The 20334-nt window shown below is 41.1% G+C and overlaps 1 protein-coding gene across 3 annotated transcripts in view; it reads right to left on the bottom strand.

Annotated features, from left to right (window-relative positions):
* LOC125460580 (aryl hydrocarbon receptor repressor-like) overlaps positions 1 to 20334 on the bottom strand; it is a 196895-nt gene that overhangs the window by 38787 nt on the left and 137774 nt on the right. For all 3 annotated transcript variants that reach the window (XM_048548199.2, XM_048548215.2, XM_048548207.2), the window contains exon 4: positions 17642 to 17760. In XM_048548199.2, coding sequence (XP_048404156.1) covers positions 17642 to 17760 — 119 coding nt within the window. The remainder of the gene's footprint in view (positions 1 to 17641; positions 17761 to 20334) is intronic.

A 20334-nucleotide genomic window follows, 5' to 3' on the forward strand; every position in this document is an offset into this window, starting at 1 on the left:
AGATATTGAAAGGTTTAGAGCCTAAGCAATGGAGAGCTCCCCCCTCAAAGTTCACTCTTTATACTTTCCCATTTACAATTCTGTGCATTCTATATTCATTTCTCCCCCCAAAAATTGAATCAATATCTTAGGGATTCTATACCCTAACCTTTGGAACTTTCTCTCCCTCTTTATAGCCAGACTTAAAAATTACCTGTTTAACTAGCCATTTTAGTAACCACTATTGGTCTGCTTACTCTTCCATGAAATGTTCTGAGATTTTTCTAATGTTGAAGGTGGTATCTAACTGCAGTTGTTATCTACTTGGGCTGCATTTCAGGAATACACAAATGGATCTATTTAAATTAAATTATTATCAATAAATTAATTAAATCTATTTAATTAAATTGCAAATAGGGAGTGGGGTGTGTGTTAGTGGTTGGTGGAGAGATGGGAGATCTTTCACAATATGCGCTGTCAGTGTTTCTATACCAGGATTGTGCATTAATTGTATCTTTGCCCTTTTGTGTCGCATTAACTGGTAACTGTCTTGCCATTTAAATGCTCCTTTGGGAAATTCCAGTGGAAGAAAGCTTTGTTAATTGTTTTACAAAATAATTCCCAATGTGTCAATTGCACATCAATTTGAACGTGGCACTGCGGGGGAGGGGGGATAGGCAACATACCCACTTTCAGCGATCTTGCGATGAATTGCTTTAAATTTTATGTGGAAATGACATTTTCGTGTGTAGAAAGTAACAAAACTCAGACATAAATGCATCAGCTGACATTGGTAGAACTTGGAAGGAAATTCGTCAAAGAGACAGAGGTATGTATCCTTTCAAACCAACACAATAACTTTACAATTCAACTGGGCCTTAAGGTTTAGATTTTTTTTCAACTTTATGGCAGCCTGAAATAGTTGAAGCGGTTGATTTAATCTGCTCAGTTTATGATGGATTTCACTGATTAGCAATTAGGATTATAAATTTAAATATCTATCCCTGTGTTGGTGTGAATGGTTCAATATTTTCAGTTCCATTTGTTATTAAAGAGTATTTGACAGAGGCTGCTGAGGTAAGGAAAATACTAACTTTATTTAAGGCGCATCTTGTAATGGCAAAAGGGAGTGAGAGGGAGATCATAAGAGTTTGATTCGTTTCTTATTTCATTAGCATGTCACACAGTCAGACTGGAACCCTGATATTATGCTTGGGGCACACATATTGCCTCCTATATTCACGTAAATGCAGAATCTGAATAGGGATAGGCCATAAGCACAAAATCTATATCCCGGTTATGTGTCAGTGATATATAAAGTCAGGCTCTGTACCTCCCTTCTCGTAAAGTCATAGGGACATACAGCATGGAAACAGATCATTTGGTTCAACATTTGGCTCAAATCCTCTAAACCCTTCCTATTCATGCACCCATCCAGATGCCTTTTAAATGTTGTACTCGTATCAGCCTCCACCACTTCCTCTGCAGTTCATTCCATACACACACCACCCTCTGTGAGAAAAAATTGTCTATTAGGTGCCTTTTGAATCTTTCTGCTTACACCTTAAACCTATGTCCTCAAGCTTTGGACTCCCCTACCTTGGGGTAAAGATCTTGACTATTCACCCTATTCATTCTCCTCATGATTTTACAAACTTCTACCAGGTCACCTCTCAACCTTTGACACTCCAGGGAAAATAGCCCCATCCTATTTAGCCTCTCCCCATAGCTCAAACCCTCCAGCTCTGGCAACATCCATGTACATGTGATCTGAACTCTTTCAAGCTTAACAACATCTTTCCTAACTTTGCTGCAACGCATTGTAATGATATGGTAAATATTGGGAAGCCTAAGACCAACTAATCAGTATTAACTTGTCAATTTGAGGGTACTGACCAGATCAAGCAAAACACATGATCTGAGGCTTGTTCTTTCAAATGAAACATAAACATTGACATATAGAATATAGGAACTGAAGTAGTCCTTTGAGTTTGCCCCAACATTCAATATAATCAGGGCTGATCATCCTACTCAATATCTTATTCCTGCTTTCACCCCATAATCTTTGATCCCTTTAGTCGCAATAACTTTACCTAAGGAACGAAGTGCAATTAAAAAGTAGAGACATCAGATTGAAAACCTGTTCTCTCACTCACATCCATAGCCACACCTACAGATCATGAGTGACCAATTCAGAGATACAACAATTAATACCAAGTAGTACTATTTTAGAGAAAGCCACACCTCACCAATTAGCATATTTAGTAGAAATAAGTGCATTTTAGTGATATCAGAACAGTGGCCCCCATATCTCGCAGTAGACCTTTCACCTCTTCATCAGAAGTTTGCAAGTTCAAGTCCCAGTCCAGAGATTTGATTCCAATGGCTAGACTGACATTCTCAGTGCTATGTAGAGGAAAGCAGGGTTGCTGTCTTTTGCATTTAATGTTTTCCTTTCCAACTGGAGGAAGAAGATTCCATTGAACAGCTTTGAAAGGCCTGGAAAGCTCTTTGCAGTATCTTGGATAATGTTTGTGGGTGTTTGGCCTTTTTTTTTCATCACTACAGAGCTTACATATTGATGACAATACTCCTTTGGCTAAAAAGCATTTTGGGATATCATGAGGTAATGAAAAACCCAGTCCAGCTGCAAACAAAACTGGTTCAAAGGTAAAAGACAGATGGTGGTGGTGGAGGGTTGCTTTTCAAATGCCTGTGACTAACGGTGGTCCACAAGGATCGGTGCTGGGGCTACTGATTTTCGACATATATATAAATGATATGGATCTGAAAATAAGAGGTACAGATGACACCAAAATGTACAGCAAAGAAGGTTACCTCTGAGTACAAGGGGACCATGATCAGATGGTCCAATGGGCTGGGGAATGACAGATGGAATTGAGTTTAAATAAATGTGAGGTGCTGCATTTGGAAAGGCAAATCAGGCCAGTACATCTACAATTAATCGTAATGTCCTGGGGAGTGTTGCTGAACAAAGAGACCTCGGAGTCTGGGTTCATTATTCCTTGAACATAGAGTCCCAGGTAGACAGGGAATGAAGAAGGCATTTGGTATGCTCGCCTTCATTGGTCAGTGCATCAAGTATAGGAGTTGGGAGGTCATGTTGCTGCTGTACAGGACGTTGGCTCAGCCACTTTTGGAAAATGGTGTGCAATTCTGGTCTCTCTCCTGTCGAATGGATGTTATGAAATGAGGAAGAGTTCAGAAAAGATTTACAAAGATGTTGCCAAGGTTGAAGGGTGTGAGCGGGAGAAACAAGCTGAACAGGCTGGGTCTATTTTCCCTGGAGCATTGGAGGCTGAGGGGTGATCTTGTAGAGATTTATAAAATCATGGGGTCATGGGTAATGCAAATAGCCAAGGTCTTTTCCCCAGGGTGGGGGAGTCCAAAACCAGACAGCATAGGTTGAAGGTGAGAGGGGAACCATTTAAAAGGGATCTATGAGACAACATTTTCATGCAGAACGTGGTGTGTGTATGGCACGAGCTGCCAGAGGAGGTGATGGAGGCTGGTAGATTTACAACATTTAAAAGGCATCCAGATGAGCGTATGAATAGAAAGTGTTTGCAGGGATATGGGATAATATTGGCAAATAGGACTAGGTTTACTTAGGATATCTGGTCAGCATTGATGAATTGGACTGGAGGGTCTGTTTCCATGTTGTACAGCTCTATGACTCTGAGTTTTTCTGACTTTTATCCTCATTTTTACTTATTTTTGCAAAAGATACTGGAACATTGAATATATGTCCCTTTTGATCTGTGCTGATGCACTTACGATGGACAGTAGGATTCAAAAGGCCTGATATACACATCTGATGTTGATCCCTTTCTTTAAGGCAAAAGGCAATTTCTCATTTCATACAAAGATGAGAATTGGTTATTTGTAAACTGTTTCAAACTACCTATCCCATTGGAATGAATCATGTAAGCATAGAGAAAGGGAAAAAAAAACCATTAGCTTTATTGTTCTTGGCGACGTGGAGCCAGACATAGGCCAGATGTTTCCTCATTTTGTTCAGCCTGGTTCCAATGATCGACTGGCATCAGCTGCTGGCGTATGACAGGAAGTGATTCAGTTATACATGCATTAGGTTGAATAGATGATGAGGAAGGACCTTGAGAAAATAATACCATTCCCTGCTGGCCCAGAATAGAGTTTTACCCAATTTCTCTATTGGTCCAACAAGACCAGCCCTGTTATAAATCATTATAGGGAAAAAAGTACAAGTCAGGGGACCTCACTTCAAGCTGATCCAACACCCCGAAAATGGTCAATAGTTGAGTTTAGAAAATTCACAGTGAAATCATCCATGATTACTTAAAATAATGAATGGATCCAATAGGACAGAGACAGGGAAACTGCAAAGCATTTGGTTAACTCACTTGGCTGAAGCTAAGTTTGATTCCTGGATTGTCTGAGATCACTGTGAATATTCTGCCTTCTCAACCCTACTCCTCACCTGAGCCTCACCACTAGTTGTCTCTTGCTAATGAGATAGGGCAGCCCTATGGTTTCCTTGGACTATGGCAACATTCCGTCACCTTACAGAAAAGTTATTTCCTCCTCTTTGGGAATCCCAAACCAGGTTGTACATACTCTGAATTAGAGGCGGGCTATTTAGGAACAAGCTTAGAAAGCATTTTTTCATGTAGAGATTAGCAATGTTCTAGAATACTCTCACAAAAGATGCTGAGCTGATGGAAGTTTTCTGGACTGACATTGGTAGACTTTTGCCACAAAAGCACCTGATAGGATGTGGAGCATAACCAGGTATGCATGTAAAGGTTATAAAAAGATCTAGCACTGAACTGAATGATATAGCAGATTTGAAGGTCTCAAGGGTAGTATAAAGAAAACTTAAAGTTGCCAGACACTTGCTACTTAAGGACCTCAGTTGGCCCATGGATGAGCTGGTGCCTCCGTTACTGCTGCAAAAATATACCTTTTGAATCAGCTGAGCAATCGGCAGGCAAATGTGCTTTTATTACCTACTCAACAGTCGGCTGTCAGGGTGGGATTGTTGGGGAAGGCCATAAAATCCCATCCTTTGTTTCTTTGCATTAATCAAGGTCAATGCTCATCATTAGATATCTATACAGATACAAATTATTGGAGGAAAATTAGAAATTCTACAGAATCTCTGTGATTTAATGAGGGTGTATTTATCAGATATTAGAAAATTAAGAGAGGGGACAGAACTAGACATGAATAGCATTCTTAGATTACCACAAGGAGGTGGATGTTTTCTCCCATAAGCTTCACATCATAGATATTTTAGTCGATCCTTTCGGATATGTTCTCATACATCCCTGGAGTGTGTGGAACTTGAACTCAGGCCTTCTAACCCTCAAGGAGTTGTATCAGGTTGGGTCCCTTTGCTCAATTTACGACTGGGCATGAAGCAAGAAAAAGTGTATTAATTGCCCTCTAATGATTACCTTGGCTGTTAACAGGAGCTAAATGAAAACCTTCCCAACATCAATAATGAGATGCTGGATAGGTTGGGACTTTTTTCACTGGAATATAGGAGGTTGACCTTGTAAAGGTTTATAAAATCATGAGGGGTTAGTGATAAGGTGAATGCCAGGTGTCTTTTCCCGAGGGTTGGGGATTATTTTTAAGGTGAGAGGAGAAAGATTTGAGGGACAATTTTTAATCACAGGGAGCCATTTATATGTGGAATGAACCTCCAGTGGAAATAGTAGATGCAGGTACAACATTTTAAAGACGTATGGGTAAGTATCTGAAGAAGAAATGTTTGGAGGCATAAGGGCTAAGCACAGGCAGGTGGGACAGGTTTAATTTGGGATTATGGTTGGAATCAACTGATAGGACTGAAAGGTCTGTTTCCGTGCTGTGTGACTCTCTGAATCTATGACTGGTTCACATCAAGCAAAACTGGCTTTGATATTTTAAAAAGAAAACCACTTTGGACACAAATTCATTCTTTAAAGACTTGCAAACAGTCCTGCCTTTTAAAAGCCATGACCGCTCTGTGAAATTGGATCTCTGAAATAGGCCACTCACACAGTGCCAGGAAAATCATTGAACTGGAAACAGATGACCATGCGAAGGCCTGGCTGATAGACAAAGCTATTTGACTAGTTTCATTGATTAGTCTCTAGGGCCTATAGAAGATTAAGGAATGATGGAATTGCAGAGTTTAATATGATTATAGATTTAAATAAGATAAATAGACGGAAACAATTTCCTGCAATGGAGCCATCCAGATCAAGGAGATGTAACCTTGAAATTTGGACTGGCCCATTGATGATGAGACCAAGAAGCACATTCTTCACACAAAGGGCAATGTAAATCAAAACCTCTGCCCCATAAACACAATTCAGGTTCTAGGGCAATTAAAAATTTCCAAAAACGTCATTGATAATTGTTTTGCTGGGAAAAAGCAACTGGTACAAATTCAGGGTGGTTAGATGGAGTTAAGACACAGATTAACCATTCATCCAACTGAGTAGTGATGCAAATGCAAAAGGTTAACATCTCTTACCTCTGTTCTTGACTCAGGAAATAAAGGTCACTGAAATAGATGTCATACATCATCAATATTTTGCAGTCATTCTCTTTCAGATGAGCTATGAAGTCACGAAGCTTAGAAAGAGACAAGTGCATGACACAGTGTGGTCAAGAGGTCAACATGAAATGGTCAGAAACAGAGATAATGGGACCTGCAGATGCTGGAGAATCCAAGATAACAAAGTGTGAAGCTGGATGAACACAGCAGGCCAAACAGCATCTTAGGAGCACAAAAGCTGACGTTTCGAGCTTAGACCCTTCATCAGAGAGGGGGACGGGGAGACGGTTCTGAAATAAATAGGGAGAGAGGGGGAGGCAGTCCGAAGATGGATAGAGGAGAAGATAGGTGGAGAGGAGAGTATTGGTGGGGAGGTAGGGAGGGGATAGGTCAGCCCAGGGAGGACGGACAGGTCAAGGAGGCGAGATGAGGTTAGTAGGTGGGAAATGGAGGTGTGGCTTGAGGTGGGAGGAGGGGATAGGTGAGAGGAAGAACAGGTTAGGGAGGCGGGGACGAGTTAGGCTGGTTTTGGGGTGCAGTGGGGGGAGGGGACGAGCTGGGCTGGTTTTGGGATGCAGCAGGGGAAGCGGAGATTTTGAAGCTTGCAAAGTCCACATTGATACCATAATCAACACTCTCAGGTCCATTGAAAAGGACCTCATTTTCTCAAGTTTATCCTTCGCTATAGTATCCCATCTGCAGCATCATGCAGCTGTATGCTCGCAATGACCATACGTAAACATTCAAGCATCACATATTTTCCAAACTGAATCCTTTCAAGTTGATCTAGAAACTAATTCAGGTTGATCTGGTTTCAAAGTATCAATCAGAACTCATTGCCAGTGCTGATGGTTTGGCTCGTTTGTTACTAGAGCTAAATACTGTTAACCAACAATTAATTTAGATAAACTCATCTTCATATTTATGTTCTTGGGTTTAGTGGTGACCTTTTGTAGGATGGCAGTGAATGATTTTCGTAACTCAAATGAGGAAACATATCTAATTTCTGATGATGGTTGATCTGACCTTTCAATGGGCATGTGCAACAAGAGTTCATTGTTTTCATTGTTGTTGACTGAAACCAATTGTTTTCAGTCAAGTTAATATACAAAACTAATCGTTCCTTGCTTTCAATGTAAGGTCAAATGGATTTGTGTTGATGATTGACAGTTTATGAATTGCTTCCAACATTAACCACGTCCATCTCAGCGTAAACCAGCAAAGGTTTAATCAAGCACTGCCTGTCCAACTTCCCTCATTCAATCTTTCGTGATAAATCTAACTTCAGTCTCACAATGTCTAGCTTACATCCAATTTCTCCAATCTTTCTGGTTTGATTTCCCTGCCTTTTCCTTTGGGTATGCTCCCAGGCTACATGTGGCAAGGTAAATGAAACTTTTTCTGACTTTCCCTGCAGTTTCTTGATCTCTTGTTCTACAGATATTGTCCACAGTTGCTTCTCAGCTGATTCCATGTCGGTAATGACAAACAATTTCAGCCTCAAACTGTTAGATGTGGCTCCATGCATAAACCCTGGATTACAGCTGAACTGCTGGATCCTATTAGAGCCAGGGACTTCTCTTTCAATAAGACAAGCAAATCAAAGGAACTCTCAGATCAGGCTAAATATACAATGATTAAACACAAAGTCATTAATCTTCTTAAACTTACCAAAAGAAAGTTCTACAAGCATTTCCTCACTGAAAACACATGTTCCAAAAATCTTTGGTTAGCATTATGTATTCATTCAGAAACGTTCTATCAAACTGCAGCTTGATGTTTGGCAGCCAAACTTTCTAGTATAGATACAGGATGAGATCTGTAATAATGGAGGTGTTATCTTTCAGATGCGATGTTAAACCAAGGCCCTGTCTGCCTTTTCAGTTGGAGGCAAACAGTCCCAAGGCACCATTTTAAGAGCTAAGGAAGTTTTCCATTGTGTGCCATTCAATATTTATCTCTTAACAAAGATCACTGACATTTTTTTGAGAAGATTTGTAGCTCAGATTGTGGATGAGATTGTAGACTTGCTCGCCGAACTGGTGGGATTGGTTGCAAACGTTTTGTCACCCTCCTAGGGCAACATTGTCAGTGCGCCTCCATCCCATTTGTTATTTATATGCCTCAGTTTGCTGGGGTAGTTGGCATTACATCCAGTTCTGTTTTTTAGTGGTTTGTATATTGGGTCAAGTTCAATGTGTTTGTTGATGGAGTTTCATCGATAGAAGTGATGCCAATCACCCCAGCAAACCGAGGCATAAATAACACATGGGGCAGAACACCAATGCTTCACTGGAGGTGCTCTGACATTGTTACTGAGCAGGGTGATGAATCGCCTGCAATCAAACGCAATGGCTCTGGTGAGCAAGTCTACAACATCACTAACATCTGTTATCTCATTGCTGCTTAGGCTGTTATGCACAAATTGTCTGCTGCCATTCTTGCAATACATAGATGACAGAAATCATAGAAACAGGCCCTTTGGCCCAACAAGTCCATCCTACTATAGCCCACCTAATCTACACATCCCTGAACACTATGGGCAATTTAGCATGGCCAATCCACTTAACCTGCACATCTTTGGACTGTGGGAAGAAACCGGAGCACCCAGAGAAAACCCACACAGACATGGGGAGAATGTGCAAACTCCACACAGACAGTCGCCTGGCCACAAATTTTTTATTTGTGTGTAATGCATGAATTCTGAGGTTGTGCAATCTCCTACATAAAGATAATTTGTTCTTTATGTTTTTTAGGAGTCAGGAGGGCTAAAAGGGGTCATGAAAAGTCACTGGCCAACAGGATTAAGGAAAATCCCAAGGCTTTTTATACATATATAAAGAGTAAGAGGGTAGCCAGGCAGAAAGTTGGCCCACTCAAGGACAGGAAAGGAAATTTATATGTGGAGCCAGAGGAAATGGGTGAGGTATTAAATAATACTTTGTGACAGTAATCACCACAGAGATGGACTTTGTGCTTGATGAGTCTGGGGAAGGGTGTGCAGATAGTTTGGGGTCATGTCGAGATCAAAAGGGAGGAGATATTGGGAGGTCTTGAAAAAAATTAAGGTAGACAAGTCCTGAGAGCCTGATGGGATATACCCCAGAATACTGTGTGAGGCAAGAGAGGAAATTGATGGGGCGTTGAGGGAAATCTTTGTATCCTTACTGGCTACAGGGGAGAACCCAGAGGACTGGAAAATAGCCAATGTTTTCCTTTGTTTAAGTAGGGTGGCAGGGATAATCCAGCTAATTACAGGCCGGTCAGCCTTACATCAGTGGTAGGGAAATTACTGGAGTGGATTTTTCGTGACAAGGTTTACTCCCACTTGGAAATAAATGGGCATATTAGTGAGATGCAACATGGTTTTGTGAAGGGGAGGTCATGTCTCACTAACATGATTGAGTTTTTTGAGGAAGTGACAAAGATGATCGATGCGGGTAAGTCAGTGGAAGTTGTCTACATGGACTTCAGTAAAGTCTTTGGCCAGGTTCCTCATGGCAGGCTGATACAGAAGGTAAAGTCACACAGGGTCAGAGGCGAGCTTGCAAGATGGATAAAAAACTGGCTCAGTCATAGAAGACAGAGGGCAGCAGTGGGAGGATGCATTTCTGAATGGTGGGCTATGGCTAGTGGCATTCCTCGGTGATCAGTGTTGGGATCTTTGCTATTTGTAATATATATAAAGGATTCAGAGGAGAATGTAACTGGTCTAATTAGTAGGTTTGCCGATGACACAAAGTTGGTGGAATTGCAGGGAGTGACGAGAACTGTCAAAGGATACAGTTGGTGTCTTGGACAGAGAGATGGCAGATGGAGTTTAATGCGGAAAAATGTAAGATAATGTATTTTGAAAGATCTAATCCAGATGGAAAATGTACAGTAAATGGCAGAACTCATAAGAGTACTGAGAGGCAGAGGGATCTGGGTGTACAAGTACACAGGTCACTGAAAGCGTCAACACAGGGGAAAAAGGTAGTCAACAAGGCATATGGCATGCTTGCCTTCATCAGCCAGGGCACTAAGTTTAAAAATTGCTAGGTAATGTTGCAGCTTTGATGAAACTTAGTTAGGCTGCATTTGGAATATTGTGACGTATTGGTTGCCACAATACCAGAAGGATGTGGAGGCTTTGGAGAGGCTACAGAAAAGATTTACCAGAATGTTGCCTGGTATGGAAGGCTTTAGCTATGAGGAGAGGTTGGAGAAACTTGGCTTGTTCTCACTGGAACAACGGAGGTTGAGGGGCGACCTGATAGAGGTCTACAAAATTATGAAGGGCATGGAGAGAGTGGACAGTCAGAAGCTTTTTCTCAGGGTGGAAGAGTCATTTACCAAAGGCCATGGGTTTAAAGTGTGAGGGGTAAAGTTTAAAGGTGATATACGAGGCAAGTTTTTTACACAGAGGGTGGTGAGTGCCTGGAACTCGCTGCCAGGGGAGGTAGTGGAATCAGATACATAGTGACCTTTAAAGGGTGTCTTGACAAACATATGAATAGGATGGGAATAGAGGGACACGGTCCCCAGAAGGGAAGGTGGTTTTAGTTGTGACAGGCAACATGTCAGTGCAGGCTTGGAGAGCCAAAGGGCCTGTTCCTGTACTGTAGTTTTATTTGTTCTTTGTTTACATAACTATAAGACCATAAAACATTGGAGCAGAAGTTAGGCCATTCAGCCCATCTAGTCTGCTCCATCATTCAAACATGGCTGATAGGTTTCTCAATCCCATTCTCCCGCTTCTCTCCATAACCTTTGATTCCCCTTAAGTAACAAGAACCTACCTATCAAGGACCCATCTATCTCAGTTTTAAATATACTCAATGACCTGGCCTCCACGGCCTTCTGTGACAGTGAATTCCATAGATTCACCACTCTCTGGTTAAAGAAGTTTCTGCTTATCTCCATTCCAGAAGGTCTTCCCTTTACTCTAGGGCTGTGCCCTTGGGTCCTAGTCTCTCCTACCAATGGAAACATCTTCGCAACATCCACTCCATCCAGGCCATAGAGTATTCTGTAAGCTTCAAGTAAATCCCCCCATAAACTTCTAAACTCCTTCTAAACTCCACCGAGTATAGACCCTGAGTCCTCAAACCTTCCTCATATGTTAATATGACAGCATACACAATTATATTGGCATTGTAGGGGTATAGATTTGCTTCTATGTGCTGTAATTGAACTATTGAGAATCATTGCATATCCTCCTTCTAGTCTGGAAATTCTCAAGTTTGGAAACTTAAAAACAATATAGGTGCATTTGGGATAATTTTTGAGGCTTCACTTCATGACTTGGGTACAGATGCAACCATGTGGTGTCACATCCAGTTTCTGCTACAGCCTTCCAAAGATCCAATCCCAACGCACAGAATGACTCCAATAATATGAGCTGCACTCTGTCCTTAGTCAGTGCTGAGTGATTTGACCTTGCCTGGAGCTATAATTTGTCTTAATATTCTTATAATCCTTGGTTAGAGGAACACAGAGACATGAGAAAGCCATTCAACTTGTCAACCCTGTTATGGCATTTAGTTGGATCTTATATGTTTCTCTAACTCCATCTACCTGCCTTGGTTCCTCAATAAAAAAAAAATCAACTTCAGATCTGAGAGGTGAAAATATAGTCAGACGGGGCTTATGGTCCTGATCATTACCCAATAATTCCTGCTATAAAATGTACATAGAAATCAGTATCATTTATTCTTATGTGGGATGTTGCTATTGGCAAGTCTGTTGTTAATATTGTCTTCAGTGAGTTGAGGGACAACTATTGAGCAAGACACAATGGAATAGATCCCTATCTCTTATTATGTGTTGTCCACTCCTATTCGCCATTGAAATGATTGGCTCTCTTAATAACTTTAGTGGCAGGTAAGAGTGGGTCTGATGTCAAATTGCAGGCCAGAACAGTTAAGGACAGAACATTTCCTTCCCTCGAGGGTATTAGTGAACCAGACATGTTATGACATAGAAACATAGAAAATAGGAGCAGGAGTAGGCCAAGCTTCAAGCTTGTTCCGCCATTCATTATTATTATAGCAGATCATCCAATTCAATAACGTGTTCTCACTTTTCCCCCCATTCTTTGATCCTTTTAGCCCAAAGTACTATGTCCAACTCCTTCTTGAAATCATGCAAATTTTGACCTCAACTGCTTTTTGAGGTAGTGAATTCCACAGGCTCACTACTCTCTGGGTGAAGAAATTTCTCCTCATTTCAGAGCTAAATGGTTTTCTCCATATCCTTCGGCTATGACTCCTATTCTGGACTCCTCCATCAGTGAAATTGCCCTTCCTGCATCTACCCTGTTGCTTTTGACTAACTTTTTGTACTAGACCGCATCTTTTGCCACGGTGGGATTTGAAGCCTTGCCCGCAGAACATTAGCCTGCAGTTCTGGGTTACTAGTTTAGTGACATTGCCACTCACTCCCTCAGGATGTGCGAACAGGGTTCTTGCACTGCAAGAGCCGAATAACTTGTCAATTCTCAGCAAGAACAGTGGAGTGAGACGCAGGAAAGTAGTATGTGTACCAAAAGGTACAAGCAGCACAAATCAGGGGATTCGTAGGAGAAGGTTTAAACTGAATTAATTGGAGAAAACCATGAATGAATAAAATACTGGGATATTGTTACTGTGTTCCAACTCAATATGAGATTTAGACATAGTAATAATTAAGCTTGATTTGTTTTATTCTTCTTCAAAATAATAGCACCAAACGTTTTAGGGTGAAGGAATGTCTTAGGAACATGCAAATATAATTGAACATAATCTATGAATGCTAACTGTCCCTCCCACAGGACCACAGAGAATTTGCTTATTATTTCCATTCTATTATCTCACTATGCTAAGTGTCATACCACTAGACATCATGATTCATGAATTCCAAAACTCAATTCCATCACTGAATCAGGTTCTTTACAAATGGTTCGTCTGCTTCCTGGATGTGCAGGAATGCTAACACAGTTTTCTGTTTATTACCTATTTTCTTCAATTTAAAGATTTCTAGGCTTCACTTGTTTCTGGTAGTCTGCTTCATCAGAGAAATGATCATGACAAAAAGCATTGACCATTGTAACAAGAACAGGCATTGAAAGAGGGGTCCTGGTATTTGCTTCTGTTAAAAAAAATGGCTTTGAGCAATTTACAGTGATTATACACAAAAGGCCTAGAGACCACACACGCTCATACAAAGGGAGAGAAAGGTTTCAATTTCACGAGAATTACATCATCTCAAGTATGCTGCATAATTTCACTGCCAATAAATCCAATCCAACTTAGTCCAAAATATTTGTGCATTGAGTGAGCCAATGTAAGGATAAAATCAGTGTTTTCTTTTAGCGATAGGTATTTAAAGACTGCACAATAGTTAATGTGTAAAAATCTGTACCATTTGTTCACTAATGTTCTGTAGGCAACCTGCTGCTTTTATCTGGTTTAGCCAATGCAACTCCAGCCCCACACCACGGTTAATTCTTAATTTCCCTCTGAAGTGGCCTAGTAAGCCCACGCTTATGTCAACTGCTATACCACAGTAAAACCCTCACCATATGTTTCATGAAGAAAGGACACCGTCGCCTACACAAAAGCGTAAGACAATAACGAGAACAACAAACTATATTTATATTGTGCCTTTAATGTAATGAAACATCCTGAGGCCCCGCCACAGGAGAATATCAAAAGAAAGTAAGACACAAAGGACTTATTAGGTCAGATTACCACAACCTTTTGGCATTTTAAAGGAAGAAATTGGGTTAGAAAGGTGCAGAAATGTTGGCAGGAAATTTCTCAACTTGGGACCTGAGCAATTGAATGCACAGCCACTAGTGGTGGGGCAATTATACAGTATCTGTACAAAAGATCAGAATTAGGGGAATGCAGATATTTTGGAGCATTCTGAGGCTGAAGGTGGTTACAAACTTGGAAGGACAGGCCCATAGAGGGACTTGAAGACCAGGTGAGAATTTTACAATCAAGACATTGCTCTACTAGGTCAACATAAATTTAGAGCGAACACAAGGTTGATACAGGGAAGGAATTTGGTAAGAGCAAAGGAATAGTCAGCTGTGTTTAGATGATATAATCTTTATGAAGGGTGGAGTGTGGGAGACCAGCCAGATATGGATTAGAGTGGTTGAGTCTGGATGTAACAAATGCATGCACGGCTTATATATGGCAACGATACCCACACCCAAGAATCAAATTTTAAAAATGATAGCTTTCCAGTTGAGGGTAGGTTAGTTCGTCAACACTAAAAAGCACTGAACTATCAATCCAACTCATGAAAGACATAATGGGGCTTGCTGCTTAACTGGGCAAGTCCAATATAATATGGAAAACCAGAATCATCCCGGATCTATTTGTTTCCAGTGTCAAATGCTCCTCAACCTATCAGTTGTGAAAACAACTGCTGACAACCTGCTTTATTAATTCATTCTGTTATCACAATCTGTTGATCATCACATCACTTTATGCCATGACTCGTTCATTAAGACAAAACAAATTCCAATACTCCAGTCTCTTTTCAGCCAATAAATACCATTGTAGATCTTTAATATTATTGTTGTAATTTCTTGTGAAGATCCTGTTCAAAGTTCTTACAATTTTAGCACAGTGACCACAGAACCTATTGCATAGAAAAATTGATGGTGTGGTAAAGTCAACAGAAATAGGAAGATCATTTTGTACCGACACTTTGGTGCTTCTGCTTAATCGTGATTCCTTTTGAGTTTAGCCAATAAGGCTTTACCTGCACTAGAGGCACAAAGAAAATTTCATGTAACATTGACAAAGCAGTCTTTGGAACCTTGACTTCAGATGAAGTGTCACCGGAGATTAAACATTGACTCTGCTTTCTCTCCACAGATGCTTCCAGACCTGCTGAGCTTCTCCAGCAATTTCTGTTTTCAATTCAGGTTTACGGCATCCATGGTTTTTGCTTTTATGTCTTTGGACCAATGGATATGAACATGTTTAAGGCGATTGGAAACTTAGGATGATTTAGCTGTTTCGCTTAACATCATACATCAGCTGTTTTAAAATGATGGTTCAGGTTTTGCAGTAGTGGAGTGCCTCATGGCTTGTCCCAGTAGTTAGAACTTCTCTCCCAAACTTCAGTTGTTTAAAAAAAATGGCCTTGCAGCTTACCGGATGTCTGAATTAATAATGGAGCAATTGGGACCCTGGTGAGCAGCAGGACCACCAACTTACCTCGGGGCTTTCAAGTATCAGTAACTTGGCCCCAAGTGGAGCCAAAGACTAAAACTGTGGAGTCCTGAGATCGGAAGCAGAAATGGCTGCCATGAAGTTCTGATTGAGTTGGAACAAGTATGCTCACACTCTAACAGATCCCAGCTGTCAGACTTCTCATAAGTGCAACAATTTTCTAGCCTCAATATGGGTCAAAGGTTTGGGAAGCATTGGCCCACCTCCTTCAGTTAACAGATTCAAAGATCAGGAAAGTGACAGACCTGGACATGATTTTTCTCTCCCCGAAGGTGAGAAGGGAGGTGACATAATGGGGAAGTAATGTGACATGTTGAACCTGGGAGAAACTCATCCTCTTCCCTCCATTCTGCAATTAAATGTTGGGCAAGAAGATGCACTGGGGGCTTTCTTGACTCACCAGCAGTTAAGGCCCTTAAGTGGTAAATTAACACCATCTAAGGGTCTCAATTTGCCACTTCCACAAGAGTCTGCCTCCCTGGTTGGTAAGAAAGGTTTCCTCACTAATAACCCATAATGCACTGCCTGCCACATTAGGTAGGGAGTGCTTCCAGTTGCCCCAGTCTGAGAGAAATCGGAGACATGAATGGTGGGCTGGAGGAATATCCTTTGACAGCCACATGTCTGCCCTTGTCTTCAACTCTTCTTATGTCCTTCTGCAATTGCTAATACTCTGGAAGAAAATGCAAATAAAAACATAACTTCTCATCACTGGATCCCAAAAGGAGCAGGCCTGTAATGATGGACTTTAGGACCTAGAAGCTGCTGGCCAATGATTGGCTGGGAGCTTCTGGTAACCCAGGTTGACAGTGTTGAGGCCTGTTACCAGGCAAATGATTATTATTATTGTAATGGGATGAATTATCTTGCCCTTGAGGGTGACACGTTCGTAACCCCAGAAAAAAGAGGAAACTTCCACGCAGGGGAACAGTGATGAAGGACAAAGGATGAATTAAATTCACAATAGAAGTAGAAAGAAAAGTAAAAAAGATGAAAATGCTGGGTTAAGAGAGGGATAGAAAAGAAAGATGGAAAGGAAAAATAAGACAACAATTCTAAAACAAAAATTAAAAACTTAAGACATCTCTGGCAACCGTTTGTATCCAGAGGAATGAGACTCTACAGCTAAATTGTTCCCTTTCTAAAATAGGAATGTTAAGTGGTGTTGTATCCCCTAATTTTCAGTGACAAGTTAAATTGGTAACTAATATACAAACACAGCAACATCATGAAATTCTTAGGAAGTTTGGAGATCAGCTATCATCCCCCATGAAACTAACAGAGGACAATGTGAAACATCCAGCAATTTATGTCAATTTGCTTTTAACCAGGAATCTCTTCCTTGCCACAAATTGCTGGACAATTTCTGCTTTCAAGGACATTGTATTTACACAACCATCCTTATGACAGCAATTTTTTCTTGTTTATAAACAGTTTGCAGAGCAATCCCCAATTATGGAACTTGTGGAAAAAAGAGGCAGCTTGAGAATTTGAATCCATTTTTAACACCCCAAGGAAATGAAAAGCCAGCACCAACAAAAGTGACCATGAAGTTTTGGAATGGTCTAAAACCTGAACTGGATCATTAGTTGTCCTTTAGGAAAGGAAACCTATCGCCTATATCCATTCAGGCCTATGTGTGACTCCAGGTCCACACTATCATGGTGGATTTTTAACTGCCCTCTGAAGTGACAGAGCAAGCCATTTGGTTGTATCAAAAGGAAATGTCTTATCACCATGGTCCAAGGGCAACCGAGGATGGGCAATAAATTTTGGCCATGCCATAGTCTCAGAATTCTGAAGAAGTCTCATCATGCCAATTATCTCGCCTGCCACTTCCTTGCAATACCTACTTATTTACACTTTATTATTTGTTGCTGATACTCACATCCAGCAGAAGCTCCCCTTCTGATTGCCAATTCCCAGTCAAAAGTGTGTTATGACTATCCTTCATGTCATGGTTGATAGGTTGGTGAGATTCCTTCCTCAGCTCTGTCTCTTCTAAGGCTGTAAAGCAAACAAAACCCAAAAAGAAAAGTCAGCTGAGTCCAGTAAAGGGCAGACCAAAGAACATGTATTCTCAAAGCATTAGGAGAGAGACAACACTCCTCAGACACATTCATCAGAGAATTTGTTGGCTACCCTATCAATCAGATCTACTTCAGTACAGAATGGTAAATCCTGAAGAGATTGTAGGTGAAGGAGGATGGGGCCTGCCAGGTGTAAGATTTCTTGTTTGCTGCCCCACAATGCTCAACAAAAAAAAATTAAAATACCATAATCAAGAAAAGGATAGAGACTTTTGTTGGTCCCAGCTGGAGTCAGAGTGAAAAAGATAGGCCAAAAACTACAGGTATGATGTTTTAAAATGACAGCAGAGTTCATCTTTATCCCAAGCCTGCCTGGGCAGCTGAAGAAACGGTTGCCAAAGGCGGAAGAAAATATTTGGATGAGAACGGAAGCAGGCTTTTTCAGTGTTCCATTCTGAGCTTAACTGGCCTTAATTTCCACTTCTCTAAGTATTTCATATCCACCTCCAAAGCACAACTTTTCAGGCCACTTCTGCCTAGAACACCAGAAAATCCAACCTCCCAATAAGATTGAGGCAGGATCACAATGGTGGGATTAATCCTGACTCTTGATTTCCACCTTGGATATGAAAATCTATCTCTCAATCTTGCCATGCCTCAGTTTTAATATTTACACCCTTGCATTCAAATCTTTCCAGGGCTTCGCTGTCTATCTCTGTTCAAAACTCTACAATTCACTAAGACCTTTGCATTTTGCCAACTCCAAACTCTCCTGTAATGTGACTGTGATTAAATTGGTGACTGACATTAACAGAACAGTCAGGATTAGTAGCATGATCGGGATTACTACTGTGATCTCATTTAGGAGCCTGATGAATCATGTCATGTTCAGGAATATTAGTGTAATTGGCATTAACTGTGTGTAAATTGATATCGGGATTAGCATTTTCTCATTTTTATTTGTGCTTCATCTGAAATAACAATGACAACTTGCTGTTGTAAGTATGTCTTTCCCAATTTCTCAACCAGGTGCACAGACTTGTATTGGATTTTCACAATTGAGATGAAAGATTATTCCAAATGAAAGTACCTAACTGACCATTTCTGCTTCATGTTTGAGCCCCACCAATAAACGTGGGCAGACTTGTCTTCCATGGTAAACATTTCAGCAAAGTTCAGTCCCATGCTGCACTGACTCAGACGCCACTGTCTTTGTCTGTACAACTCTGGCAGATTCAGTCTCCGCCACCCTCGATCCTGAACAAACTGAGCCAAAATAAACTAGCCAGGCAAAATTTAAACATCAGTGGAATAACTTACAAGTGTTAAGATGCAAGATACAAATCTAGCTTCGCTCAACACTGTTACCTAATTTTGGCTGATGGAGGACTACATCCCTCAAACTTTCTGAAAATATTTTTACTTGGAGAACCCACAGCACATCCATACCTCCATAAGCAGCTTTGATTTTCCATACACCTTTGCATCCCTGCTGGTTTCAGAAATTCCTGAAACCTTGAATGGAAATAGGCATAGAGATATACAGCACAGTCCATGCAGACCAGATATCCTAAATTAATCTGTTCCCATTTGCCAGAGTTTAGCCCAAATCCTCCAAAACCCATAGGATCCCTACACTGTGGAAACAGACTATTTGGCCAATGAGTCCACACTGATCCTCCAAAGATCCCCTACCCTATTTGTGCATTTCCCATGGCGAATTCCACTTCACCTCCAAATCACTGAACACCATGGGTAAATTAGCATGGTCAATCCACCTAACTTGCACAGTTTGGGCTGGGGGGAAACCCATGCTGACATGGGAACAATGTACAAACTCCACGTAGTCACCTGAGGGTGGAATTGAGCTGCGTCCCTGAGGCTGTGAAGTAACAGTGCTAACCACTGAGCCATTGTGCCACCCACAAACCCTTCCTATTTATATACTCATCCAGATGCCCTTTAAATCTTGAATTGTACCAGCCTCCACCATTACCTCTGACAGCTCATTCTGTATATGCACCACTGTCTGTGAGAAAGTGTTGCCCCTTAGGCACCTACTAAATCTTCCCCTGCTCACCTGAAACCTGTGCCCTCTAGTTTTCGACTCAACTTCCCTGGGGGAAAGACCTAGACTATTTACCTCATTCAAGCCCCTCATGATCTTATAAACTTCTATAAGATCACCCCTCAGCTTTCTATGCTCCAGGGAAAATAGCCCTGGCCTATTCAGCCTCTCCCTATAGCACAAACCTTGCAGCCCTGACAACATCCTTGTAAATCTTTTCTGAACCCTTTCAAGTTTAACAACATCTTTCCATAGCAAAGAGACCAGAATTGAATGCAGTATTCCAAAAGTGGCCTAAATCAATGTCCTGGGCAACTGTAACATGACCACCCAGCCCCTATGCTCAATGCACTGACCAATAAAGGCAAGCATACCAAACACTTGTTCACTACCTTGTCTACCTGCGATTCCACTTTCAAGGAACTATGAACCTGTACACCAAGGTCCCTTTGTTTGGCAACACTTCCCAGGAACCTACCATTA

This window comes from Stegostoma tigrinum, chromosome 2 (genome assembly GCF_030684315.1).
Source record: "Stegostoma tigrinum isolate sSteTig4 chromosome 2, sSteTig4.hap1, whole genome shotgun sequence".
In the NCBI taxonomy this organism is placed as follows: Eukaryota; Metazoa; Chordata; class Chondrichthyes; order Orectolobiformes; family Stegostomatidae; genus Stegostoma; species Stegostoma tigrinum.